Genomic DNA, 27347 nt, shown 5'->3' with positions numbered 1-27347 from the left:
TCAGTGCCAGGTACTGTTCTAGGCCCCAGGGATACAGACATGCAAAACAAAAGACAAAAACCACTGCCCTCAAAGAGCTCACGTTAAATAAGCCTGCATCACCAGGAACACAAAAGCAGCCTGGGACAACGGAAAGGATGCAGTTTAGAGCCTATCAGATGTGCTCCCGTCAACTAAGCAACATCTTGAGGAAGTTCCTCCATGCCCTGAGCCTCAGCTTCTTCACCTGTAAAATGGTAATACACAGCATTCCTCAAAGGGTTCTGTGTGGATTAAGTAAGTGGAGCACAGAGCACAGTGTCTGGCACCTAGTAGCCCCCCGCCCCGCTCCCACTCCCCACAGAAAAGTTAGCCTTTTTCCTCCACCCCTTCCACAGTCCTTACAGATTATCCAGGTAAGACCCAAATACAGGACTCCTGAGAAGCCTCATGTATCATCCTGTTCCTTCTGGGTCATTACAGGCATTTTCCCATCAGGTCTGGAAACTCAGGCACTGAGGGCCAAGGCAAGATGCTCCCCCCCCCCCCCCCACTGCCAGAGATGCTGCCTTGAGCAGCCCCACCTGGCCATCCCAACCATCCTCCCCTGCTTTTGTCCTGACAGCAAACCTCACTCCAAGTCCTCACCCAAAACTGTCCTGGAGAAGTCCTTCCCCACCCAGGCCTGGGACTGCTATCGGAGAAGTCCAATAACAATGGCCACGCTTTTCATCAACATACAGGAAGGCATGAAGAAAAAACTCAGCCACTCTGAATTAGTCAGCCTAGTTCAGAAGCAACATCCCTTCCTTAAACAAGGAACCTAGAGCCCCAAAACTCTTTGGGGCCCAAAGTCCACATGCAAACACCTGCCAGCACCGGGCCAGAGGAGCAGGTGGCCACCCTTAATCTCAGTCCACCCTTCAAAGATGCCTTGGCCACGTGAGGCAGAAGCCCTGGGGCTCTTCCAACCTGGGTGCTGGGCCTGCCCTGCAGAAGGTTCCAAAGTGGAGGGAGGGCGGACTCACTGGTCGGGGCCTAGGTGAAACCTCGGGCCGGTCAGAGCGCCGCCAGAGTACCTGCCTTCATTACCAAAACAAACAGCACGAGTGGAGCGAGCTCTCCCTCGGAGTCTGGCTCACCTGATCCGAGGCACCTCCATTATCAGCAGTTCCAACCCTCACGAGCTGACAGCTGAGGGGGAAAGGGAGGCTGCGCCTGCTGGGGTACATTGTGTCCGGGCCGTCTGTTGGCCTCGGGGCCCGGGGGCCTCCCAACGGCAGCGGCCTCAAAAGGGCGATTGTGCGTTCATCCCCGTCCCGCGGCTCCCCCATCCTCATCCCTCGGCTCTCGCACACGCCCCGGCGCCGCGGGTCCCAGCAGGACGCTCCGCCAGCACCGCACCCCGCGGCACCCAGGCGGCGGCCGCGGGAAGCGCCCGCAGAGCGCCGCGCTGCCTTCCCGGCATACAGATGCCCGCCCTGCCCTCGCTCGCTCCCAGACGGCCTTCCAGAAGGGGCACCGCTCCAACTTGAGAAGGCACAGCCTCGGGACCCCCATCCCCACCCGGGCTGGAGAGCTACTCTCACTTCCCAGGGGCGGCAAAGAAGGTTCGCCCTAGGTAGAGCGGAGGGGACCACCTGGGTCAGGGGCAGGGCAGGGAGCCGGGCCCTGGAGGAAGGGTAAAGCCCCGGACAGAGTGAGGCTGACGCAGGCTACGCCGAGAGTGGTGAGAAGTCCTGGGAAACGGACCAGGGAGTGGGGGGAAGGGAGTGACGTCCAGGCGGGGGCCAGGGGCGGAGGAGGGGGGGGGGGTCCAGACTTAAAACCATGGACAGAAGAAAAGATTCAGGCTGAAACCATGGAGGACAGGGGAACAAATGCAGGTTGAAGCCATGGATAAGGGGCTAACGGGGGTCCGGACTGAGGCCATGGAGAAGGGGGTAGGTGGGGGACAGAGGCCTAGCCTGGACCCTGGGAGGAAGAAACGACGGCCTAGCCTGGGCCGTAGGGGCTGGGGCTGGGGACCTAGCCCGGGCCATGGGGAGGAGAAAGGGGGACTACGCCTGGGTCCCCGGAGGGGGTGCCTGGCCTGGACCACCGGTCCAGGAGGGTCTAGCCTGGGCTACGCGGGAGACTAGTCTGGCCCCAGAGGGGGAGTGTGGGAGCCCAGCTTGAGCCAAGGGCGGGGGGTGGGAACGGGAGGCAGGGTCGCTGCCCACCCAAGCCGCCCAGGCCGGCCGCCCCCTCCGGAGCGGGCAGGGATGGTGTCTACCTGGGCTCCGGGACCCCGCCCCTCCCCCACCCGGGGGAACCCACCCTTCGCGGGCCGGGGGTGGGTGGGGGAAGGCGGACGCGAGCTCCGGCGGGGCCCCCGGACCTGGGGGAGGGGGACGTCGGGCCTTTACCATTGTGGCGGCGGCAGCGGCGGTCCCGGTCCCGGCGTCTGTGGCTCTCCCCCCCGCAGCAGGGCCCGGCGCTTCCACTTCCCCGGGTGCCCAGGAGTGAACATCCGGGTCAGCACCTCCCTCCTCCCGCGCCGGGCCGCCGCCACCTTCCTTCCCCGCCCCGGCCCGGCCCGGACCCGCCCCCCACGCAGCCGGCTCTCGGCCAATGAGCACGCAGGGCCGCAGCGATCGCCAAGTATGGAGCGCGGCACGGGGGGAGGAGCGCCGAACGGGGAAGTGAGGGGCGGGGACTGCGGGCGGAGCGGGGCGGGGCGCGGTGGCCGCAGGATGGGTGGGCGGCCGCAGGATGGGTGGGCCGCCACAGGGCTCGGGGCGCGGGGTTGGGTTGAGTGGTGGAGGCAGGAGTCCGGGCCGGGGGAGTACCTTCTACCCGCAGCTAGACCCAACGCCCGGCCCTGTGGGTGCAGCAGCGCGGGGCGACACAGGGACGGTGCCCGTCGGCCTCCGGGCGGGGATGCGGAAGGCGCTGGGGCTGGGAGGGGTCAGTCCCTCCCCGCCCCACCCGGTGCACGCGCTCGCTCCTGCGGCGCACCCGGAACTGGTGCGGCCCGCGGGGCAGGCCCATCCCAGAGAGAGAGTAGTGAGCGAACCTGAGCTGGAATCCCAGCGCTGCCACTTGCTCCGTGTGGGACCTGGAGCAAGTCGCTGCACCTGGGCCCGATCTCCAAAAAAGGAGCCTCGGCCCACATCACTCACTGAGCACCTACCACATACCAGGCCTTGTTTGAGACACCAAAGATAACAGAGGTGAACAGGACAGGACATAAAGATGCTCTCACAGCTACCTGCTACGGGAATGCTGTGAGGACCACACAGGTAGAAATGAGAAAACCCGGCGCAATAAATGTTAGATATTAAGAGTATTTTTACATGTGCTACAGAGAACCCTCCCATTTGCCGAGTGGGGCTGCCTCATTCCACAGAGTGACTCAAATTTTTTTTTCTCTTCATTCAACAAATATTTGTTAAGCTTGGTCTAGAAGGCAGGAGGCCCTGCTAATAATAACTGCCTTCCCTAGTTTGCTCTCTCTCTCTCTTTCGTGAGATTCAAATCGGGTCACCCGTGAGGGGATTGTAAACTGTATAAAGATTGTAAACTGTATAAAGATTGTAAACTGTATTAAAAAAACTGTATAAAGATTGTAAACTGTATAAAATTGTAAACTGCATAAAAAACGATACAGGTAAGTACCACAAGAATGATTCAGACCTGTATTACGGGAATTCAGAAAAGGGCGTGGCACTTTGGAATTTTCACTTGGTAAGTATTTATTGAGCATCTACTGTGTACCAAGCACTGTTCTAGGCTCTAGGGATAGGGCAATGAACAAGACCATCCGTGTTGTTGCAGAGTTTGAACCCGGGGAGGGGAGACAACCAGCTACTAAGTAAAAATAGAGATGGGGAGGAAAAATCAGAATGAGGGAACGGGCAGGCAGATTAGCAAAGTGGGGCCAGCAGAGAACTAACATTTGATCAGAGGGAGGCACAAGGAACAACAGGGGCAAAGATCCGATGGGGACAGTCCCTGGTGTGTTGGTGGCACAAGGAGGCACAGAGGTGGCTGGCCCAAACTGAGCAAGGGGAGAGCCCCAGGAGCTGAGGTCAAAGAGGTGCAGAGCAGTGACAGTATCTGGCCTGGCCTTTCAAAGGATCAGGAGATTGCTGTGTTCTGAATGGACTGTAGGGGGACTAGGGCCGTTAGGAAGCTCTTTCTGTATTGAAGGCATTTTTTATTTATTTCAAAAGCACTTATATGAGGCTTTCTATGTGATGGATGTTGTTATGCACTTTACAAATAATAACTCGTTTAATCCTCAGAGGCCCAGGGAGGTAAAACCAAGGTCACACAGCAGAGAGATGCAGATGCTTAGTGGGCATGAGAAGAAGAAAGGAGTCGGATGATGCTAAGAATTTTAGCGTCATCAGCACTGGAAGGATTTGCCATTTATCAATCTGTGGAAGATTGTAGGGGCAGGAGCTGGTAACAGTCAGTTTGGGGCAAGTTATGTTTGAGATGTCTTTTGGAGATTTTTAAATAGAGATGTCAAGTAATCAGATATGAAAGTTTGGAGTTGGTGATAATTTATGAGAACTGTCAGCTAATAAATGATATTTTGAGGTACTTAAAAGCACGAGACACCTAGGTGAGCTCACTTGGGAGATCAACGTAGAGAGAAGAGGTCAAGAAGAGAAAGAGGAACCAGCAAGGAGCCTGAGAAGGAATAGTGACCTAGGAGGAGGGAAGAAGACCACGAGAAGGTGGTGTCCCTCCTGGAAGCTAAGAGATAAAAGCATGAAGGAAAGTTTTGTGAAAGAAGTGACATTTGAACTGTTTAATTGAAGAAAATAAGATTGAAAGGAAGCCTTGCTATTCAAAATGCATTACCTGTATTTTCTCATTTAATCCTCCTTACACCCCTATGAGGGCAGTGCTGTTATTTCTATTTTACAGATGAGGAAACTGAGGCACAGAGAGGTTAAGTAACCTGCCTGAGATCACACAGCTAATTTTTTTCAAAGCCAGACAGTCTGGGACCAGAGCCCACACTCATAACCCCAGGTCTGATTATGTCGCTCCCCTCCTCAAAAACCTTTAAAAATTAAGTTTCCACATAATAAGCGGGCTCAGGAGCCAACCCAGAACTCAGAGACAGGTTACTCCATCTCTCTCACACATCCCCATTTCTGCTGCTTTTGATGCATCTGCTGCATTCTTGACTGTCTGGCATCCTCAGCTTGCTTATAGCCCTATTCCCTCAACATTTCAGCCTGCATGGGATTCATCCTGGTGACCTTTGTCCCTCCTTTATTCTCTGCAGCAGCTCATTCTATTAACTGGCAGATTCTTTTGCGTTTCATAGTTCAAGTCCCAAGACAGAATCCAGTTATCTCATCTTTAATGATGACATCTCATTGGACAGGTCACTGGCCAGCCCACAGCTTGGCTGCCCACAGGTCAGATCCCACCCCTTGACCAGTCAACTGTTGCTGTGAACATGGGGGCATGTGGCATTAAACACAGCTGCCTTTGAGAGCCTGTGGGTAGGAGGCAAACGCCATTAATATTTTTAGTACTGTTTCTTCTTTCCTCTTTCCAAAACCTAATCTCCTTGAAGTTCATACTATCATATTTTTCAACCTGCCACCCCTCCTTTTTCTCATGAACTGACCTCCACCTCACTTCCTGCACCTTACTTTATGACTTGAGCATCCGTAAGCATAATCCATGAGATATCTTATTTTTTTGTTTATTTTTAATTGAAGTATAGTTGATTTACAATGTTGTGTTAGTTTCTGGTATACAGCAAAGTGATTTAGTTATACACGTCAAAGTGATTTAGTTATACACATAGGTATTCTTTTTCATTAGAGTTTATTACAAGATATTGAATGTAGTTCCCTGTGCTATACAGTAGGACCTTTTTGTTTATTTTATATATAGTAGTTTTTATCTGCTAACCCCAAACTCCTAGTTTATCTCTGCACCCCTTTCCCTTTTGGTAACCATGAGTTTGTTTTCTCTGTGAGTCTATTTCTATTGTAAATAAGTTCATTTGTATCATATTTTGGATTCCACATACAAGTGACATCATATGGCATTTGTCTTCCTCTGTCTGACTTACTTCACTTAGTAGGATAATCTCTAGGTCCATCCACGCTGCTGCAAATGACATTATTTTGTTCTCTTTTTTTGGCCGCGCCACATAGCATGTGAGATCTTAGTTCCCCGACCAGGGATCGAACCCGAGCCCCCTGCAGTGGAAGTGCAGAGTCTTAACCACTGGACTGCCTGGGAAGTCCCTTGTTCTTTTTGATGGCTGAATAATACTCCTGTGTGTGTGTGTGTGTGTACCAGATCTTCTTTATCCATTCATCTGTCGATGGACATTTATGTTGCTTCCATGTCTTGGCTTTTGTGAATAGTGCTGCTATGAACATTGGGGTGCATGTATCTTTTCAAATCACAGTTTTCTTTGGATATATACCCAGGAGTGGGATGGCTGGATCATGTGGTAATTCTAGTTTTAGTTTTTGAAGGAACCTCCATACTTTTTTCCATAATGGCTGCACCAATTTACATTACCACCAACAGTGTAGGAGGGTTCCCTTTCATGAGAAATCTTACTGACGTCTCACCGATTTCTTCCCCACCATTGAGTTCCCCCGCCCCCAAATACCCACTCCCATGGTCTTAAAGCAGACTCATTCTCACCAGGAATTGCACTATCTCAGAAAACACAATCACAAAATCTCAAATCTGACTTTAACATCTTTACTGCAGTATCACACACAAGCATTTCTTCAACCTCATCCAGACCTGCAAACCTTTTGAGTCTGCCAGATTTTTGCATTTATTTTCCCACCGGTACTCACTTCCCTCCTCACCCACTCAGTCATAATCAATATACTCACTTCCTTGCAAAACCCCATAACCCCTTTGCCGCTCTCTCTCCTTCTAGTTTGCCCAGCTCTAGTTAAACCCAGCTCTTCCCCTACTCTTTACCTGTATCAGAATATCTGAATATTGCTGGAAAATTAAAACTGGCAGATGTCACTTTAAGTTGATGTCCATGAATTTCAGCTGAATCCCCAGTCCTGCCTAGCCTTCCTACTGTATTTTCCTGCTGTATTCAATTCCCCACACCCTACAAGGATGATTTTTCAGTCTTCTTCCTTTGTCCCCTTCTCATCCTTCACTCTAAGCAGATGAGCTTGCCTCATACTTCACAGACATGATAGAGTCAGACAGGAACCCTCTCCTCTACCAAATATCTGCATCTTGCCCAGGTTTTCTGCCTTCCCTGCTTGCTTTTTTTGAATTGAAGTATCGTTGGTTTACAATATTGTGTTAGTTTCAGATGTACAGCAAAGTGATTCACTTATACGTATATATATGCCTTTTTTCAATCCTTTTCCATTATAGGTTATTATAAGATACTGAATATAGTTCCCTGTGCTTTTTTAAAATTTTATTTTATTTACATATAGGTGGTTTTCAATGTTGTGTTAATTTCTGCTGTACAGCAAAGTGACTTCATTGTACATACATATACATTCTTTCCCATTATGGTTCATCACAGGCTATTGAATATACTTCTAGTTCCTTACTCTGGATTCCCTTCCTTAGTCACTCATTTCTCCCCCTATCCTGGATCATTCCCACCTGCTTTAAAAAATGCCCCAGGGCTTCCCTGGTGGCGCAGTGGTTGAGAGTCCGCCTGCCGATGCAGGGGACACGGGTTCGTGCCCCGGTCCGGGAAGATCCCACATGCCGCAGAGCCGCTGGGCCCGTGAGCCATGGCCGCTGAGGCTGCGTGTCCAGAGCCTGTGCTCCGCAACGGGAGAGGCCACAACAGTGAGAGGCCCGCATACCACAAAAAAAAAAAAAGAAAAAAAGCCCCAATATTCTGAAAAAATGTTTTTAACAACAAAAAGCTCTTTGATCCCACATCTCCCTCCAGCCACCTTCCCCATTTATTTGCTCCCCTTAGCATCAAAACCTTGTGAGTTCTCTGCAGTGGCTGTTTCCACATCAACTCCAGTTTCTCCTTAAATCAGTCTGGCTCGAGTTTCTGCCTCCACTTGTTGATTTGGAAACTCCATGTTGCAGAAGCCAGTGGTCACTTTGGGGCCTTGTCTTACTGCTGACCTCTTGCTGTTATTATTTTTTTAATATTTATTTGGCTGTGCCAGGTCTTAGTTGTGGCACGTGGGATCTTCATTGCCGCATGCGGGATCTTTAATTGTGCATGCAGGATCTTAGACGACCAGGTATCGAACCCGGGCCCCCTGCACTGGGAGCACGGAGTCTTAGCCACTTGACCACCAGGTAAGTCCCTAACCTCTTGACATTATTGCAGTTGGCCGCTCTCCTCCTTGTTACACCTCTCTTGGCACTCAGGGTTCCTCTGTGTCCCCTTCGATGCCTCCGCTTCCTTTGCTGAGGACTCAGTTCTGGGGTCCCTTCTTTTCTGTATCTAAATGCTGTTTTAGTCACTGTGGGTCTTCAGCTCCTGGAACATAATAGGTGTTCAGTGAAGGTCTGTGAAATAAGATAATAGCATCTGCATCATAGGATTATTGTGTGAATAAGTGGACCAAGAATGAATAATAAAGTAATGGCAACTTTTAATTGAGTGCTTACTCTGTGCTAAGCTCTTTTCTTGTATTATCTCACTGAGTCTTCCCAACAGTCCTTTGCACTAGGAATTCCTATTATTACCATTCTGTAGAAGAGGAAGTTGAAGCTTAGATAAATGACTTGCCTAAGGTCACACAGATAATATGTGGACAGGGAATTCCCTGGCGGTCCAGGGTTAGGACTCGGTGCTTTCACTGCCGAGGGCGTGGGTTCAATCCCTGGTCAGGGAACTAAGATCCTGCAAGCTTCATGGCTCAGCCAAAAAAATAAAAATAAAAACCTTTAAAAAAACATAAGTGGATGAACCCATCCTCACTTTGGTCTTTCTGACTCAAAGTCAATTCTCAGAATCACTAAATTGAGATCATATGTAGGAAAGTGCTTTGTAAACAGCAAAAGACGATGTTACTACAGTACATAGCAGCACACAGCATGGCAACTTGCACATAGTAGGTGCCCATGAGCGTTTGCTGAATTGAGGCAGGGCGGGAAGAAGTCCCGCACCAAATAGTACCATCACCCGAGGAAGGAAGAAGCAATCTTGAGGACCTCGGAGGCTCCAATCAACCTTCCACCATATGCTGAATCTTTTGTGATGCTCATCAGCTAATATAAGACACGTAAAGTGGGCATTATCCAGACATTTGCCCAACATGGTTTCTATCTTTCCTCCTTCAATTAAGTCTCCACAGCTGGAAATGTTGGCTTAATAAATGCATGGTCATTCCAGGGGGCTGGGGCTTGTTTAGCTCCTAAATCGCCTCTGATGTTAACAGGCCAGAGCGTGCTCGCTGAGGTGGGGATCTTCTCAGATTACTAACAGTGGTTTTAGATGTTTTACTGTGTCTCTGGAGATAGGAAAGAACCCTAGAATTCGCCAACTTTTGACCCCTCACTACACTGACTTCTACAGACAAGGGGTTTAAACCATACCTGTTTTTAAAAATTTTATTGAAGTATAGTTGATTTACTTTTTTTCATTTTTTAATTTTATTGACCATATCCCTTGAACATTCTACCTCCATATACTAAAGTTTTAGTGGGATTCAATGTAAGGATCTGCATTAGGAGGAGTACCGGGAGGGAAGATACGTCGCCTGGTAATTCCGTCTTCCCCATCTTCCCCATCTTCAGCCAGGTTAGTGGTCTTTTCTACAACTTAACCCTTCCTCATTCTCAGATGTTTAGTTTGCGTGGAGTTGAGCCCACCCCCAGCTTCTGAGGACAGGATCCTGATTAACTGAAGCCAAAGTGTGGCCTTGTTTTGAGGATAGGCCCTTGACCTAATTTGGGCCACAGTGCTCCCTGCAGAACACTAATTAAACTCTGCCTGAAGAGGGATGGTCCATCAGGTAAATGTGGGAAATGCAGTAAACAATATTCCTGCTCGGGGATTCTGTTTTTTTCAAGCACCTCAATTATCCCATCTCTCCCCAGATTGTTGAATTACTCCCTCTCAACTAGATGATTACTGTGGTTTTAAACATGCATAAGTGTCTCATATGTTAAAAAAAAAAAAAAAAAGGAAGAAAGAGAAAGAAGGAAAAAGCCTACATGGATCCCTCTAGCCCACCACCCTATCTCCTGTCTTTCTCAGCTACAGAATTGTCAGTATTTCCTCTCTCCACTTCTACTTCCCCTCTGTTCCATCCCTCCTCCACAGAAATGACCCTCAGGTCACCCCTACCTCCATGTCGAAAAGCACATGGACATGTTTCAATCCTCAGCTCCTTTGACTCCCCAGGAGTACTTGACACTATTGGTCACTTCTTCCTCCTTAAAGCACTTTGGTTCACAGGCTTCCATGACGTTGCATGACTCTCCTGGTCTCAGTCCTACCTCTCTGACTGCTCCTTCTCCATTCCTTGCAGACTCATCCTCTTCTACGCAACCCCTAAATGATGGGGTTCTCTCCTCCTCTGACTTTGCAGCTTCTCCTTAGACAATCTCATCCACGCTCACGGCCTCAGTTACCAGCAGGCCTCAGTCACGTCCCCACCCCTGGAGCTCGCAGGTATGGGGACCCTGTAATGGGGGAGGGGAACTGTTTCCCACGTAATGGGGAGGGGAATCAGGGTACTATTCACAAAAGAAGGAGAAAGGGATGCTGAAGAGCAGAAAAAAACCCCAGATGGTCACTACAAGCATGCATTCTGGGTAAGCTCATGCAAATGATCAAAACAGGCTCCTTTTGGGTCTCAGAAATTTCTCATCATTAGAACCCTAAGCAGGAATGAGTACAGGCACACAAAATGCTGATTTCCTCTGTAGACAGAACACTGTGTGGTTTACAGAGGAGGCAGCCTCAGCTAGACCACTAAGATCAACTTTTCCCACCCGCAGCATCCTGAAAGAACACGTAGCAAGAAGGTGGAGAGAATCAGACCATTAGCACTCCACTTCTTTTAAACATACCCCATAGAGACACGTATGTAGAGAACAAACGTATGGACACCAAGAGGGGAAAGTGGCAGGGCGGTGGTGTGATGAATTGGGAGATTGGGATTGACATTTATACACTAATATGTATAAAATGGATAATTAATAAGAACCTGCTGTATAAAATAAATAAAATTCAAAAAACAAACAAAAACACACTCCAAAGTCATCAGTGCCAAGGGGATGCTTTGTCTGAGGTTAGGCATCATCCTCTCGGGGCTTTTGTTTTTGCTTTTTTTTTTTTAAATTAATTTATTTTTAGTTTTGGTTGCATTGGGTCTTCGTTGCTGTGCACGGGCTATCTCTAGTTGCGGCGAGTGGGGGCTACTCTTCGTTGCGGTGCGCGGGCTTCTCATTGCGGTGGATTCTCTTGTTGCGGAGTGCGGGCTCTAGGTGCGTGGGCTTCAGTCGTTGTGGCTCGCAGGCTCTAGAGCGCAGGCTCAGTAGTTGTGGCACACGGGCTTAGTTGCTCCGTGGCATGTGGGATCTTCCCAGACCAAGGTTCAAATCCATGTCCCTTGCATTGGCAGATGGATTCTTAACGACTGCACCACCAGGGAAGTCCTGTTTTTGCTTTTCTAATAGGTACCTGGGAGAACTCACAGCTGCCTTCTGCTGGACTAGAAGTATTTGTATCCTGACCATCTGCGAGGTCTTGCTCAGAGTTAGAGAAAAGCTTCTCAAATGTGGGCCAGCTGTTGGAGCTTTAATATGCATATTTGGGAGAATTCATATTTAATTTATTAAGCTGGCCGGTCAGCTGCCCACTAGGCTTGGGAAGACCTCTACAATGCATCTAAAGCTAACCCTTCAGACTCAGAAGAATGGTCACCTCCTCCTTCATGCAGTATTTTCTGCCTGTCCCCTCAAAAGCTGAGTTTGGGGCGTCTTTCTTTGTGTTCCCGTGGAAATGCTGTACTAGGTACACCTCTTCACTTGTAATTTGCCCCTACTGCTCTCTGGGCTCCTTGAGGCAGGGACCATGAGTCATATCACAAGCAGTTAGAACAGAGCTGGAATATGGTACCCTATGAATGAAGCCCATTGTTCTCTGCATCTGTGTCTCTATTTCTGCCCTGCAAACCGGTTCATCTGTACATTTTTCTAGGTTCCACATATGTGTGTTAATATATGATATTTGTTTTACTCTGACTTACTTCACTCTGTATGACAGTCTCTAGATCCATCCACGTCTCTACAAATGACCCAATTTTGTTCTTTTTATGGCTGAGTAATATTCCATTGTATATATGTACCACATCTTCTTTATCCATTCGTCTGTCAATGGGCATTTAGGTTGCTTCCATGTCTTGGCTATTGTAAATAGTGCTGCAGTGAACATTGGGGTGCATGTGTCTTTTTGAATTATGGTTTTCTCTGGGTATATGCCCAGTAGTGGGATTGCTGGGTTATATGGTAGCTCTATTTTTAGTTTTTTAAGGAACCTCCATACTGTTCTCCATACTGGCTGTACCAATTTACATTCCCACCAACAGTGTAGGAGGGTTCCCTTTTCTCCACACCCTCTCCAGCATTTACTGTTTGTAGGTTTTTTAATCATGGCCATTCTGACCTGTGTGAGGTGATACCTCATTGTAGTTTTGATTGACGTTTCTCTAATTGGTGATGTTGAGCATGTTTTCATGTGCTTTTTGGCCATCTGTGTGTCTTCTTTGGAGAAATACCCATTTGTTTATTTTTGTTTTTATTTTCATTCAGCTTTATTTTTTGTTCAAGTGAACCATTGGAGTGCAGAACATACGAGGACCTTGTTGAGGTTGTTAATGCCTCAGACCAGGCTAGACATGGTGACCTATTTATCTAAGGCAATCAATGCCCCTGTAGTCAGAAAGGCTCCATATTTTGGCCAGAAAGGAAAGCAAAGGCCAAAGGCAGAGAAGTGATGGCAAGTGTTCAGTCTGGTAGGTAAAGTGACTAAGTGGAGAAAATGAACCACCAAGTCTAAAGGTAAGCACACTGAGAGCCAAATGCAAAGTGGAAAAGTGCAGGGCATGGTGGGACAGGGTGATTCAGCAATGCCAGTGGTGATGGGACCCATTTCTAATATTCATTGTGCTACCTTCTTTATAGCTTAAAACTGCCAGGTAGGATCAGACATACTTGGTCTAAGATCCTGTAAGGTCTGGCCCAGTTTAAAACCTATATGAGAAGACTCTGATCACCAAAGATATCTCTCTGTCAGGCACCATTGCCTGGACAACTGGCATGGCAGCTCTGTTAGGCTTTATCTTGATGATAAAGCCCCACACTACTTTTGTTCTCTGCCCCACACTACTCGTGATGGCTACAGGCATGTAGCACTGCCAGGCTACAGGGTCACCTTTTCCATTTCCTCTTCCTGGGCACAAGCACGGTCTACATTTCCTAGCCTCCCTTGAGTTAGGTTGTGGTCATGTGACGGGGCTTTGACGAATGGAATGTGGGAGGAAGTGAAATGGGCCACCTTCAGGTATGACCATCAAATGCCCCTTGGGACCTACGCCGTACTCTCCCTCTCTCTTTGTTCATCAGCCAGCCGAATGCAGAGGCTCCAAGATGGAGGAAGCCTGTATTCCATTCAGGAGAGTCTACTGAAAACATCCAGTCAGACTGTGTCTTAGGGGGAAAATAAACCTTTGCTGTAAGCCACTAAGCACTGAAGGTTGTTTCAGCAGCTAGCACTCCCCCTGACTAGTACAAGTCTAAAAAGCAACCCATGATAGCTTCCAACATAGCAGGAAATGATTGGGATGATAATGTTTAAGCAGGATTTCCATAAATGGGTTAAGGTTCCACAGGTACCTCAAGGTAGAGCCAGTGAAGATGGACAAAGGTCACATCACTACAGAAAGGTGAGCCAGGATTTGAATGGCGTTCTGTCTGATGCAAAAAGCCTGTCCTTTTTTCACTTCTTCACATTACCCCAAACAAAGAGGTGTTTAGATATTTTGAGTGATGGTCATAATGATGACAGACTCTAGGATTCTGTGTAATTTGCTCCCTGGCATATTTGTGCTACATATTCCTGCAGCACGTCTACCACTTCCCACAGGCCAGTGAGGTTGGATACAATGACATCCTGTAATCCTCATTTTTATATTGACATCGTGCCCAGGTACTTAAAGGAGGGTAGCTAAAATTATTATTTTCTCCAGCCTGCAACCTAAATGTTTACCAGTCTGGTAAAAGACTTTGGGGACCATGCCATAGAGGTATATAGGTCTTCCTTCTTCTTTTCCTCCTTCCTTCCTGTCCCAACCATTCCAGTCATAAGCTGGGCTCCACATCTCTTCTAGCTGAATAATTGCATCTTCTCTCTCTCTGCAATGGTGAGAGAGCAGGTGACTGAACCTCCATATTCTAGTTTCCACATCTGTAAAATGGGTGTATGATACCTACCACGTACAATTGTCATGAGGTTTAAATAAGACAGGCAATAAATTGGTGGCATATCGTGTGCTCTTTGATTTTATGGATGGTCCCCTCCCCTGCCCCCAACAATCCTCACTGCTATTACGGAGCACCAGACGATTCTTGGTATTTTGTAAATGCATTTGCCGGTCTTACTACATTGTGTGTGTGTTTTATGCCTGGTTATGTCAGCCTTGTATATTTTTGACCTTAAACTCTAAATAGGCAGAAAACCCATGGTTGCTAAATATTTATCGGTCCCAGGTACCATACAATTCATTCGTTATCTTCAACCACAATAAGAGATCATTGAGCACTTTCTATCTTACGAGCTTTATGTAGGGAGGCTCCTGGAATAGGAGTCTGTTTCTGCCCACAAAATCCATCAGAGGTGATTTGAAATATGTAAATATTTATTTATTTATTTATTTGGCTGTGCCGCGTCTTCGTTGCGGCACGCGGGATCTTCATTGCCGCCTGCAGGATCTAGTTCCCCGACCAGGGATGGAACCCAGGCCCCCTGCATTGGGAGTACGGAGTCTTAACCACTGGAGCACGAGGGAAGTCCCCAGAGGTGATTTTAAAGGCACCGTGGCTTATTCTTCTTTAAAATAGCTTTTTAAACATCTGACTACGGAAATACATGCTCATTGTAAAAATTATAGATACAACACCAAAACCAGAAAATTATCCAAGGAATAATCACTGCCATCTTTTTAGAACCTATCCTTCTAATCTTTTTCCTTTCCATATACATACATGTTTTACAAAAATGGGATCATACTGCATGCACATTTTTGTTATCTGCTTTTTTCCTATCTGAGAACATGTCATGAATGTTTTACACGTAATAAAGATTCTCCTGTGGCACAATTTGTAATTCTAGTTTAGTATCCATCGTATGGATAGATGGTGATTTTTTTAAAGCAATCCCTTTGTACTGTACAGTTTGGTTATTTCCATTCTTCCACCATTATTAGCAACAAATGTCTTCATATGTATTCCTCTGCTCACATCCCTAATTATTTTCTTAGAACCCACAAGTAGAAGTTTGCTTCACAGAAAAAGCACACTATCCAGACTTTTCCTAACCATTGCCAAGTTTTCTATTAGAAAAGTCCTACAAATTCACACTCCCACCAGCAGTGTATGAGAATGCTACAATAAAGGCTGTTGGCCAAGATGATGGTTATGAAAAAAATAATCAAGAAGATAAGTATTTGCTAAAGGCTCTCCCCACGCCAGCTGTGTTTATTTGTTGAACTCTATAGCCGTGTTCCTTGGACCAAACACTGAAGGTTCTTTAGACTTTTAGTTTATTTAGTGCCTCTTTCAACACTCTGAAACTTTGACCCAAGTTTTATCTGACAGAAAGGAGATTTCTGGTAAATATGGTTTCCAGTTTGGAAACTCAGCCCAAGTACTTCCATCTCTCATCTCAGCGTGGACCACCTCTGTGGTTTTAACTGATGGGAATCAGTTAGAAAGCGCTGCTGCTGACCTGGAGCCAAGAAAAGTGCTTAAAAGAAATGAAAGAGCTGCTCTAGGGGGAAAAAGTCATGTTCCAAGGTACAAAGGAAAACCAAAACAGCCCAAGGGTTTGGAGTTTCATTTGACCCGCTCTGATAATATCACTATGGTGATGGTCTCCATAAACAGTTGCAAAATAGCAAGATGAAAAAGGACGAGCAAGTTCCACCCAGGCGATCTGGAGTTATTTTAGGGATCAAGGCAATGTCATCTGGGGTAAATATGGAATGCAAAGTCTGTTCTTTTAATAATCATCCCCTTCTTTTGTGAGGCTGAACAAAGGCCTGGCATGTCAGACGTTTGGGCTGAAAGCAGCACTGACCTAGTGTCTTCGGGGCTCAGGGGAAAGCACAGCCAAAGGAATGGAAATAATGGTTCATAACAGATGCTGGGATGATTCTTCTCACACCCTTGGCCTCTGAGACTCTGCTGAGCCTGATGTAGAGTCCAAGGGTGGAGCAAGGGTGATGTTCTCGGGAAGGGCTGGCCTGGTTGAGAGGCTGGGATGGGGACCCCAGGGAGCTGAGCTTGGTTGTCTGCCCCTGACCTTGATCCCTGGGCCAGAGCGGGTGGAGGGAAGCATCTTCAAGTCCACAAATCTGTCTCTGGGGCATTACCATCTGCTGCAGATGACAACTGCCACTCCCATCCTCATGCTCTTTTCTTTGAACCCCTGACTCAGCCAGCCTCAGTCCGAAAAGCAGAACTAGCTATTTTTTGCACTAAAAAAAAAAGTCAGTCAATACACTTGCTGAACTCCTTCCTGACCCTGAAACTCTTACTCTTTGCACTTAACCCCTTGCTCTCCCCTTATTCTTTTCACTTCCTTCTCTTCTAGACTCCTAGATCGCAAGCTCCCCCAGCATCTCTAGCGAAGATCTTCAAAGGAAAGGGTTGTTCTGTCGCCACGGAGGCTGGAACAATGCCTGGCACACAGAAGGTTCTCCATAAGCGTCAGCTGATAGGAACTGAATCCAAAACCCCGCGCCTACCCTGCCGTGGACATTTCTCCAGCAGGTCTGAGATGATGACTGTTTGTTTATTCACTCATTCAATCAATATTTATTCACCACCTATGGGGAACCAGGACTTCTTCTGGGAACTGGGGCTACAGGGACAAACAAGATCCCAGGGCTCTGTCCTTATGGAGATGACACCCTGTAGATGCTAATATCTGAGTGGTGAACACAGCTGTCATCACAGAGCCTTCTCTGACCATTGGACATAAAATCACCCTTCTGTTTTATTTTTCTTCCCAGAACTTATCATCACAGGGCATATTATACACTTGTTTGTTTGTTTGGCTGTGACACGCAGCATGCGGGATCTTAGTTCCCCGACCAGGGATCGAACCGGTGCCCCTGCAGTGGAAGCGCAGGACCCTAACCACTGGACAACCAGGGAATTCCCTACTTGTTTTTTTTTTTTTTAACATCTTTATTGGAGTATAATTGCTTTACAATGGTGTGTTAACGTGTTTGTTTTTTAATCCATCAGCCTTCTCACACAAAAATGTATGCTCTTGGAGAATAATTTATCCGTGGCATTCACTGCTGAGTCTCCACAACAATGCCTAACACACAGTAGGCGCTCAACATATACATGTCAAATCAGTTTCTTCAATGTACTCTGCAATCCTCTAGAAGAACTTTCTAGCAAAACTCTCCAGGGAATGAGCTAAGAAGACCTCTAGAGGGTCATAACAACAGATTACAACCGTCCAGGGCCTTACAGTTTACAAAGCAGGGAGGTGCACTGGGGTGAGCGTGGGCCTTCACCTTTCAGAGCCCTGATTTCCTCCTTGTAAAGTGGAAATAACAACACCGGCCTTTGGGGACTGTTGTGACTGGTGAAAGAAGTGATGGGTATGAATCGCCCCACCTGGCACCTGGTACTTTGCAGCTGCTCCATGCTTGAGGACTGGGCACTATTGTTTCTTTCTTATTGGAACATCTCAGTTCCGTGTGGACATTATTATTCTCATCCCCATTTAATCAACAAGGAAAGCCCAACTCGCAGAGGCTTAGGAATTTGCTCACGGTAGCTCAGGCAGGACTAGAAGTCCCGAGAGGGACAGAATTCCAAATATAGTGCCTTACCTGTCACCCCGGGGCGGCCAGCTCTGGCAGGAAAGCACATCTCGTAAATCCTCTTATTTCCTCCTCCGCCCTCATTTCGATGTTCCCCATTTTCAGCACGTCACCCATCGCTGTGGGAAAAGAAGAGCTTTGGAGAGAAGCAAAAGCCAAAGGGGAAGCTTGTGCATTTGGTTAGTAGGTGAAAGGCGAATCCCCCTCCTGCGCACCTCTCCAGCCCATTCTGCAGCTTCCCCCAGTGCCTCCCCTGAGTCTCCCCGTAGCCCGCATTTCTCTAAGCCTTAGGGACCCTCCACATCCCAGTGTCTAAGTTGACAGGGATTCTGGTCCAAGCAGGTGGGATGGGCCATGAGACTCATTAGCATAAATCAGGAAATTTCTTGCAATTGAGAGGTCCTCAGAACACTGACTAGATTATAAACACTACTAGTAATTGAACTTTCTAAAAAAAATTATAATCTAAAAATATTTATAATAGTGCTATAATTCATGAGCATCTCCTAGATTCCGGGCAGTGTGGGAGGCAACTTACAAATACCGGACAACAACCTGAAAGGCAGGTATTATTATTCCCATTTTATAGATGAAAATGTTGAGGCTCAGGGAGATGAATAATCTTCTCAGAGGTCATGTAGCTACTAAGTGATGGAGGCCCAGGATTTAAACCCAGGTCTGCCTGCCTTCAAAGCTCATGTCCCTGCTCCACAAAATATGCAGGGGCGGGGGGTTAATGTGCCTTAGGACACCTGTCCCACCAACCCTCTGAAGAAAATTGGAAACATCCTAAAAAATACAAAAATCAGTGGATGGTTATATGAATTATATAGAGTGGGTGTAACCTGTAGAATATTTTGCAGTTATTGAAAATTACACACAGAATATGATGACACAGAAAAATACTTGTGATAAATGGGAAATGTAGGATACAAAATGTATATCCATGGAGGTTTTAATTCTAAATGTTTGTCCACTACATAAATGAGCAAGTGAAGTATAAACAAGCATGTGCAAAAGACTGAAAGGAAATATATAAATATAATCACAACTGTGGGGTAGAATTTAGAGGGATTTCCCCCCTCTGGTTACTAATCTTTCTGTAATGTGGTTAAATTACTTTGCAATTTACAAATTAAAAAAATATTCTAAGACAGTCTTCTCTGAAGTTCTGTAGCTTTGCAATAGAGCACATACACCAGCATGCATTGTTCTTTTTTTCATTGAACTATACTTGATTTTCAATGTTTCAGATGTACAGCAAAGTGATTCAGTTATATATATATATGTATACATATATATTCTTTTTTATATTCTTTTCCATTATAGGTTATTACAAGATATTGAATATAGTTCCCTGTGCTGTATAGTAGGTCCTTGTTGTTTATTTATTTTATGTATAGAAGTATGTGTCTGTTAATCCCAAATCCTTAACTTATCCCTTCCCCTCCTTTCCCCTTTGGTAATCATAAATTTGTTGTCTATGTCTGTTAGTCTATTTCTGTTTTGTAAATAAGTTCCTTTGTATCTTTTTTTTTTTACATTCTACATATAAGTGATATCATGTGATATTTGTCTTTCTCTGACTTACTTCACTTGGTATGATAATCTCTAGGTTTCAGAATACATTGTTTTAAATTGCTAACTAGAGAGATGACTTTCCTTTACCAACTGCTGCAATCCTGGAGTCCCCCTGTCCCCTGCCACTTATAAATTGTAGCTCTTCCTGCACATGTTCCTGGCCAAGAAGGCACTGGGTATTATCCTCACCCACATCTGTGTTTGCCAATGCCGTGCTTTGGTCTAGAGCTGCTCTGTTCAATGTAGTAGCCATTGCCACATGTGGATATTTAAATTTAAATTAATTAAATAAATACATAATTGAGCTCTTCAGTCTCACTGACCATATTCCAAGTGGTCAATAGCCGCCTGCAGCTAGTGGTTATTGTAATGGACAGCACAGATATAGAATGTTCCTATCATAGCAGAAAGTTCTATTAGACAGCACTGCTCCAGCATCTAGACTGAAGACCATTTCTTTTTTTTTAAATTAATTAATTAATTTATTTTTGGCTGCATGAGTCTTCATTGCTGCGGGTGGACTTTCTCTAATTGCAGCAAGAGGGGGCTACGCTTCGCTGCGGTGCACGAGCTTCTCATTTCTCATTGCGGTGGCCTCTCTTGTTGCAGAGCACGGGCTCTAGGTGTGCGTGCTTTAGGAGTGATAGCACGTGGGCTTCAGTAGTTGTGTCACGCAGGCTCTAGAGCGCAGGCTCAGTAGTTGTGGCACATGGGCTTAGTTGCTCTGTGACATGTGGGATCTTCCCGGACCAGGGCTCGAACCCATGTCCCCTGCATTGGCAGGCGGATTCTTAACCACTGCGCCACCAGGGAAGCCCCTGAAGACCATTTCTTGAACTCTAGGAGAAAGATTTCCCAGCCACTTGTTATCAGTGATTGACAAGACAATGACTTTTCCATCCTAAGATTTTACTCTCTCATCCCATTTCTACACTCCAGGGAACTCAAGGGTCAGGGAAAATTAAAGACGATGCCTCCCGACTAAAAGGTAGGACCTCCCAATTACAGTTAATTCAAAGTGCTTCACGGAGTGCATAGACTGATTAGGCAGGGTGGGTGAATGGAGAAGGTTAATTAGAGTCTTGTTTTTACCATGAATGTTAGCAACGGGAGCCATTTATTGATGTCCACTGTGTGCCAAGCACTGTGTGCATTTTATCTCCGTTAATCGTCACAACCCTGTGAGGTCAGTTTTCTTCCATCATATACAAAGATGAAGATATTTGGGCTCAAAAAAGTAGAGAAACTTGCCTGACTTCATGACAGGATCCACGCCTTCAGACACCAAAGCTCATGCTCTTTCTATTACACCAACATGCCTCATGGTGGGGAGGTTCCAAATCTCATAGAAGGATCTGATTGGCCTGCTTGGGTAACCAGCCTATCCCAGGACCAATCACATTGGAAGAAAAGATTGGCCACGCCTAAGTCACTGTCCACCCCTGTACCAACAGGGGCAGTGGCTGATGGTTCTATGAGAACCATGTAAGATCAAGAAAAGGCAGTCGCCAAATAGAGAAAAGGATGGAGCACACAGAAACAATGGCATTCACTACTTTAACTCCATCACTGTTATTTGCACTGGGCCTACCCACACGCTAATCTCATTATTTTTCAAAATCATCTCAGTGAGAACAGTAATAACAATAACTACTATCTCTTATTGAGAGCCAAGGTACAGTGGCATGTGCTTTTTCTGTGCATTCTTGTCGTTGCTGTTGTTTTTTGCGGTACACGGGCCTCTCACTGTTGTGGCCTCTCCCGCTGCGGAGCACAGGCTCCGGACGTGCAGGCTCAGCGGCCATGGCTCAAGGGCGCAGCCGCTCCAAGGCATGCGGGATCTTCCCAGACCGGGGCACGAACCCGTGTCCCCCTGCATCGGCAGGCGGACTCTCAACCACTGCGCCACCAGGGAAGCCCTGTGCGTTATTCTTGATCTTCATGCTTGTGCTTGTTGTTCTTCGATAATGTTGGGCTTGTTTTCTTACTTTGGGTAGAAATAGCAGATCTTGTTTCCTGGACACTCAGACTTGACCTTCCTGGGTTCTCCATTGTCTGTTTCCCACAGCTGGCCCACCCCTTGCATTATGCTCCAGACTAATTCAAGTCATCTACGTATTAAACATCAAATCCTTTGCCCTCAAGCCTATACTCTCTCTTTGGGAGTTAAGTGAATAAGGCATTCACACACAGGATTACTCGTTAGGTTGGGCGCCAAGGGGCCAGTTCTAAACCAGAACTTAGTCTACGTAGCCCAGCCTGGGGACTGGACAGTTGACCAGAGGCTGGACTGGATGCCCTCTAGAGGGCCCTGGAGAGCTGAGAGGTCTGTGATTTAATGGTCAGGGGAGAAGGAGGAATGTTCCCGAGCCATGGCTTCTCCTTGGATTGAATCCAGCCTACACAAGAGCTGCTTGGGGCCCAAGTTGTCTAAGTAAACACTGATTCCTTGACGAGTTTCCAAAATCGGGAATAGAGCAACTGTTTGGTTTGAACAGGCTGTGCTCTGTAAACCACTGCCTGCGTATCACCAGGGCCCCATGTAAATATTTTAGCTACAGATTGGAAGAACACAACTTTTTTTTGGAAATCCCATCACTTTGTTGCTAGGCTTATAATGAATTATATGTCGTCTCTGTTGTTAGACTTAAAATGAACGTGTGTTATTTCTATTTATTAGGAGATCCAATTCTCTAATTTTATTATAAGCATCTTAGATGTGTCTCTACTGGGACTGTTAGGGTTTGGGGAAAGCCCAGTAAATAACATGCCACTTTTTCCTGCTTGAATTTGGAACAAAATGAAGGGAAGACAGGAATCAAGTATGTAGAGATGAAAGAAATTTTATTACCAATAAAGCTCATAATGAAAACGTTGGCTTTTGGTGTCTAAGGGGCCTTCTAATGCTTCACCCCAGAATTAGGCAGACTTAGCCACCCAGTTTGAGATGGCAGTGGACTGTCACAGACCTGTGCCTCAGGGGTAGAGCCTGCTCCTGTTGGACTTAAGGCTTGGAGGAGCAGAAGAAGATGTGTGTTGCTAGAGAGAAGAAAGGAAGAAGGCACTGAGCTGAGCGTGTCCAGTTCCTTCTCCCAAACCTGCCAATCAGATCATTACTCCTCCTCCTGTGGACAACAGTAAGAGAAGGAACCAAAAGCCGCTGACATGTTACTGTGATGGACCTCCTGCCTCATGGAAACTTGAAGCCAGAGAAAAGGGGGTTCACACCAAAAGACACGTTGATGAAGAATAAGGGCAAAGCGAGGACCTGGTCAAGGAACCCCAGACACAGCCTCTTGGCAGAGAAGATGACCACTGCTTGAATCAGGAAGCAGAACTTGATCTTGAAGAGAAAGTTTACCTTCAGGCATAGTTGGAAAAACACTGGTAATACTCAGGCCACATTATAGGTAGAAAAACCGAGACCCAAAAGCATTGCTCCAGTCACCACAGTTGACGTCATCTGCCAAGAAAACGTCACCCTCTGCCCAACAGAACCTCCCTCTTGACTGTGGCAGGCAAGGCCTGTGCTACCAAAAGAGCAATGCATCGAGTGGAAATTGGCGTCATGAATTTCTAACCTGGTCCTTTTTGTGTTTCCTCTCTTGCTTGTGTGGCAGGATAGGTTTCCCTGGGCCCTGCACTCTCTCTGCTCCTTTCCATTCTCAACCCTGGAAGGAGATGAGAAGGGATATCTTTTATCATAATAATGCCGCAAAGATCTACAAGAACCTATTAATATTGGTAAGACAGAAATAAGTCTCTTTAGCCTCAATCACAAGGGGTTGTGGCTCGATGGAGCCAGAGGCCCTGGGGGGGCGGGGGGGCCAGGGGTAGAAGATGAAAGAGGAGGCCAAGTGGGAGAGAAGGTACCAATGCAGAGAGCATAGGAATAGCAAAGATGTTTTACATCATCGTCTTGATGTTGAGGATGTTTGTGATTGGCTGGGGAACTTCCTGGGAGTGAACTCCACCTGCTTGCCCTTCCAGGGGTCGGTGGGCATAAGGGCAGGGTTTTACTTCAATGGCTTCATCATCCTCAATTATTAGTGGCCTCTCTACCACGTTCCTCCCTCCTTTTTGATTACCAAGCCTTGTCTCTTCTTTATCTGGAATGTCTTTCTCTCATCTTTCTCCTCATTTCTATTTCCACTGCTCTCACCTCTCAATTGAAAAACTTCTTACCTAGACTTCCTGCCTTTTTCATTTCCCTTCTACACCTACTGTTCATTTCCTACCAGACTGATCTTTCTGGAAAACAAATCTGATCTGCTTAAGGCCCTCTGTTATTAAAAAGTCTTTGCTCATTCCTCGTTGCCTATAAAGTCTAAGATCTGTGATCCTCTGGCAGGCATTCAGTTTATTGCCCACTATGATCATTCATTCATCCCATACACAAAGACAAGTGTAGCTAAGCAAGTATGGAGTGTGGGATCAGAAGGAAAGAGGTTGGGGGTAAATTGGACAAATGGACCAGTTTTGCAGGACACTGGTGGGGAGGAGAAATCATCTGGTATTTTTAATATTTACTGCGTCTTCTTAAATGTCCAAACAGAGGGGAATGGTGGAGTGATTTATGGAGCCTCTGCTTATATTATATACTTACAGTTTAAAATTACATTTTACAGTTCAAAAATAGAGTGATATATTGGACTTCCCTGGTGGCGCAATGGTTAAGAATCCTCCTGCCAATGCAGGGGACATGGGTTCGAGCCCTGGTCAGGGAAGATCCCACATGCCATGGAGCATCTAAGCCCATGCGCCACAACTACTGAGCTCGCGTGCTGCAACTACTGAAGCCCGCGCGCCTAGAGCCCGTGCTCCACAACAACAGAAGCCACTGCAATAAGAAACCTGCGCACCGCAACGAAGAGCAGCCCCTGCTCGCCGCAGCTTGAGAAAGCCTGCGCGCAGCAACGAAGACCCAATGCAGCCAAAAATAAATAAATAAAATAAGTAAATTTATGTAAAAAATAGAGTGATATAAAAAACAGGGCTTCCCTGGTGGCGCAGTGGTTGAGAGTCCGCCTGCCGATGCAGGGGACACGGGTTCGTGGCCCGGTCCGGGAAGATCCCACATGCCGCGGAGCGGCTGGGCCCGTGAGCCACGGCCGCTGAGCCTGAGCGTCCGGAGCCTGTGCTCCGCTCCGCAACGGGAGAGGTCACAACAGTGAAAGGCCCACGTACCGCAAAACAAACAAACAAAAAAACAAAATGGGGTGATATGTATTCTAAAAAACTCATGGTATATTCATATAATAACTGTGAAGCCATCTAAACATAAGATTTTGAAGAATATTTAATGAGATTATAATATAAAAAAGTAGAATAAATCTATTATTATATTATATCCATGAAAAGAAAACAGACTAGAATGTATTACAAAAACGTACTAGTGTGTGGTGGAATCACAGGAGACTTTTCATTTATTCTTTACACTCTTCTGTATTTTTCAAATGTTCTACAATAAGCACGTATTATTTTTATTTTAAATCAGAAAAGACTTTGTTTTCAAGGTTTGTAATAATATGAGGAAATGTAATTTGTTATAATGTTCAATTTTAAGAGCAAAAAAACAAAATTATAAAGAGCTCAACTGTGTTAAAATTTTGTTTTGAAAATGTGGAGGGAAATATACCCAAATGTTAGCAGAGGTTGTCTTGGAATATTTTCTTTAATATGCAAGTATTATTTTTATTTTGTAGGAGAAAACATTTTATTCAAAAATTTATCATGACAGTGTATTATATTATTCAGGTTTCTCCACAGAAAGAGAACCAATAGGATGGATTGATTTATTGGTTTGTCTGTTTATAAGGAATTGAGCCTCACAGTTATGGAGGACGGTGAGTCCCAAATCTTCAGCGTGGGCATTTTCAATTATGGCAGGCATTTTGCTGAGCATTTCACATGTATTACTTCGTGTCATCCTCATTATCACCGTTTATAATATATTCTGCCATTTATTCCCATATTCCAGGGAGGGAAAGTGAGGCACAGAGAGGTCAAGTAACTCTGCCAAGGCCACAGGGTCAGTGAGCAAGGGAATCAGGACACCAGACTGGGCCGACTTCTCCATTAGACATAAGAGGCACATTGCATGAGGTCCATGATATTTTTAGGGGCCCACACATCGTTTTAATTTTTGTTTATTTTATTTTATTTTTAAAATTTATTTATTTGGCCATGCCGGCAGCTGGCAGGATTGAACCCAGGCCCTTGGCTGTGAAAGTGTGGAGTCCTAACCGCCGGACTGCCAGGGAATTCCCAATTTTTGATTTTAAAATCGAGAGAAAAAAATGAATATAATGATAATAAATATATAACGAATTTAGTCTGGATTTGATTCATCCTTATTCCAACATAGTCCTAAAATATGATTTTAAATATTTTTTACGGAAGGAAAGGCCCACAAAGGCAGGAGTGCCTCCAGACCCCCTCACTCTCGGCCCCTGTACTTAAACTATTCATGGCTCACCCCCTCTCCGAACCCTAGTTAACCCACTTCAAGCCTGGATGTCTGTGTGGACACAGACAAGTCACCCTTTCTGTGCCACAGCTTCCTCCTCTGTAAAATGGGAATCATAGCTAGTGCAGACTCGTCTACAGCTGTGAGGATGCCCTGAGTGTACGTGCACAACACACGACACCTTAGCTACATGCCTGATGCTCAGCGAGGGCTCCGTAATGATTTAGCCACATCTGACATCATTTCTCGTTGCAGCTCAGGGTCTGGAGTGTCCACACCCCACAGGGGCTTCTCTGAGAGGCCAGCTGGCTGACAGCCTGGGCAGAGCAACACCTCATCAGGCCCACCAGGAATTCCACGGCATCTCCACAGCAGCCTTGGGAGAGATGCTGATGAGTTCTTCCACCAACCAGGGGAAAGCCACGCTTATAAAATCTTCCAGGCCTCGGCGATAATTTCTCCCCTTCCCACACCCCTCCCCGCTCCCCTGGGCCCTTTCCCATCTTAGCTGTTTCTGGAAGCAGGACAGAAAGGACTTGGTTTGAAGCAAGTGGAGAGAGAGCACAGACTTGGAACTCTCAGGAACTGGCTTTGCAGCCCAGCTCTGCCAAAACAAGTTTGGACAAGTCACTCCACCTCTCAGCCTCAGTCACATAACAGGAACAGACAATTAAAGCAGGAACAATACTTGTGACCACTATTAGTAGTAGAAGTGTAAGGGCTTTGGGATCGGAGCCCTTTGGGTCAAATCATGGTTTCTACCTCTTGATGGTACCTGACTTCACTCCAAGTCTAAGTTTCTCATTTGTGAAATGGGGAACAATAATAGTACTCACCTCAAAGGGTTATTGGGAGGATTAAATGAGATAATTAGATCTAAAGTTTTCTGCAGCAAGGGCACACTGTAAGTGCTCTATAAAGGTCAGCAACTGTCACTTTAATTATAATTGTGCCTCTTCATGAGCCCTATAACATATAGTCCAGATTCCCAACTGCACACAGTAGGTGTTAATGGGTAGCTGTGGAATGAATAGATGAATGAATGGATGGACGAATGAACAAACTCGCCATCACTTTTGGTCTGGGACTGTTCTTCATGCCTAATCCCCTTTGACCTAAATGCAATAGAAATTTTAGCAGCTTCAAGACTTTCAGTCTTCTTGTTTTTTCTTGACTGGATGAGGCAGTTTAAAATATGTCTGCAACTCTTACACTCCCTTCAGAAGGTGGACCCT

General features: G+C 46.3%; 1 protein-coding gene and 1 long non-coding RNA gene across 9 annotated transcripts in view; one reads left to right on the top strand and one right to left on the bottom strand.

Moving 5' to 3' along the window:
• CAPZB (capping actin protein of muscle Z-line subunit beta) overlaps positions 1 to 2804 on the bottom strand; it is a 136603-nt gene extending 133799 nt beyond the window's left edge. For 2 of the 3 annotated variants that reach the window (XM_033842182.2, XM_033842186.2), the window contains exon 1: positions 1122 to 1226. In XM_033842182.2, the coding sequence (XP_033698073.1) occupies positions 1122 to 1211 (90 nt within the window). In that variant the 5' untranslated portion in view covers positions 1212 to 1226. Of the gene's footprint in view, positions 1 to 1121; positions 1227 to 2387 lie in introns of those variants that run through there. The other variant, XM_019918852.3, reaches the window with a different exon arrangement.
• Positions 1443 to 26987, top strand: LOC109547264 (uncharacterized). 6 transcript variants are annotated; one of them, XR_012327593.1, is made up of 4 exons: positions 1443 to 1708; positions 9627 to 10606; positions 16811 to 16989; positions 26368 to 26987. It is a non-coding gene; the product is annotated as an uncharacterized lncRNA (long non-coding RNA). The 6 variants fall into 6 exon arrangements; XR_012327584.1 differs by lacking the exon at positions 26368 to 26987 and adding an exon at positions 19392 to 19881 and having other exon boundaries at positions 16811 to 18241; XR_012327583.1 differs by lacking the exon at positions 26368 to 26987 and having other exon boundaries at positions 9627 to 9944; positions 10464 to 10606; positions 16811 to 19385.
• The last annotated feature ends 360 nt before the right edge of the window (positions 26988 to 27347 follow it).

Source organism: Tursiops truncatus, chromosome 1 (assembly GCF_011762595.2).
Source record: "Tursiops truncatus isolate mTurTru1 chromosome 1, mTurTru1.mat.Y, whole genome shotgun sequence".
NCBI lineage: Eukaryota > Metazoa > Chordata > Mammalia > Artiodactyla > Delphinidae > Tursiops > Tursiops truncatus.
The sequence above is the reverse complement of the archived record's forward strand: the minus strand, read 5'-3'. Positions and strand labels throughout refer to the sequence as shown.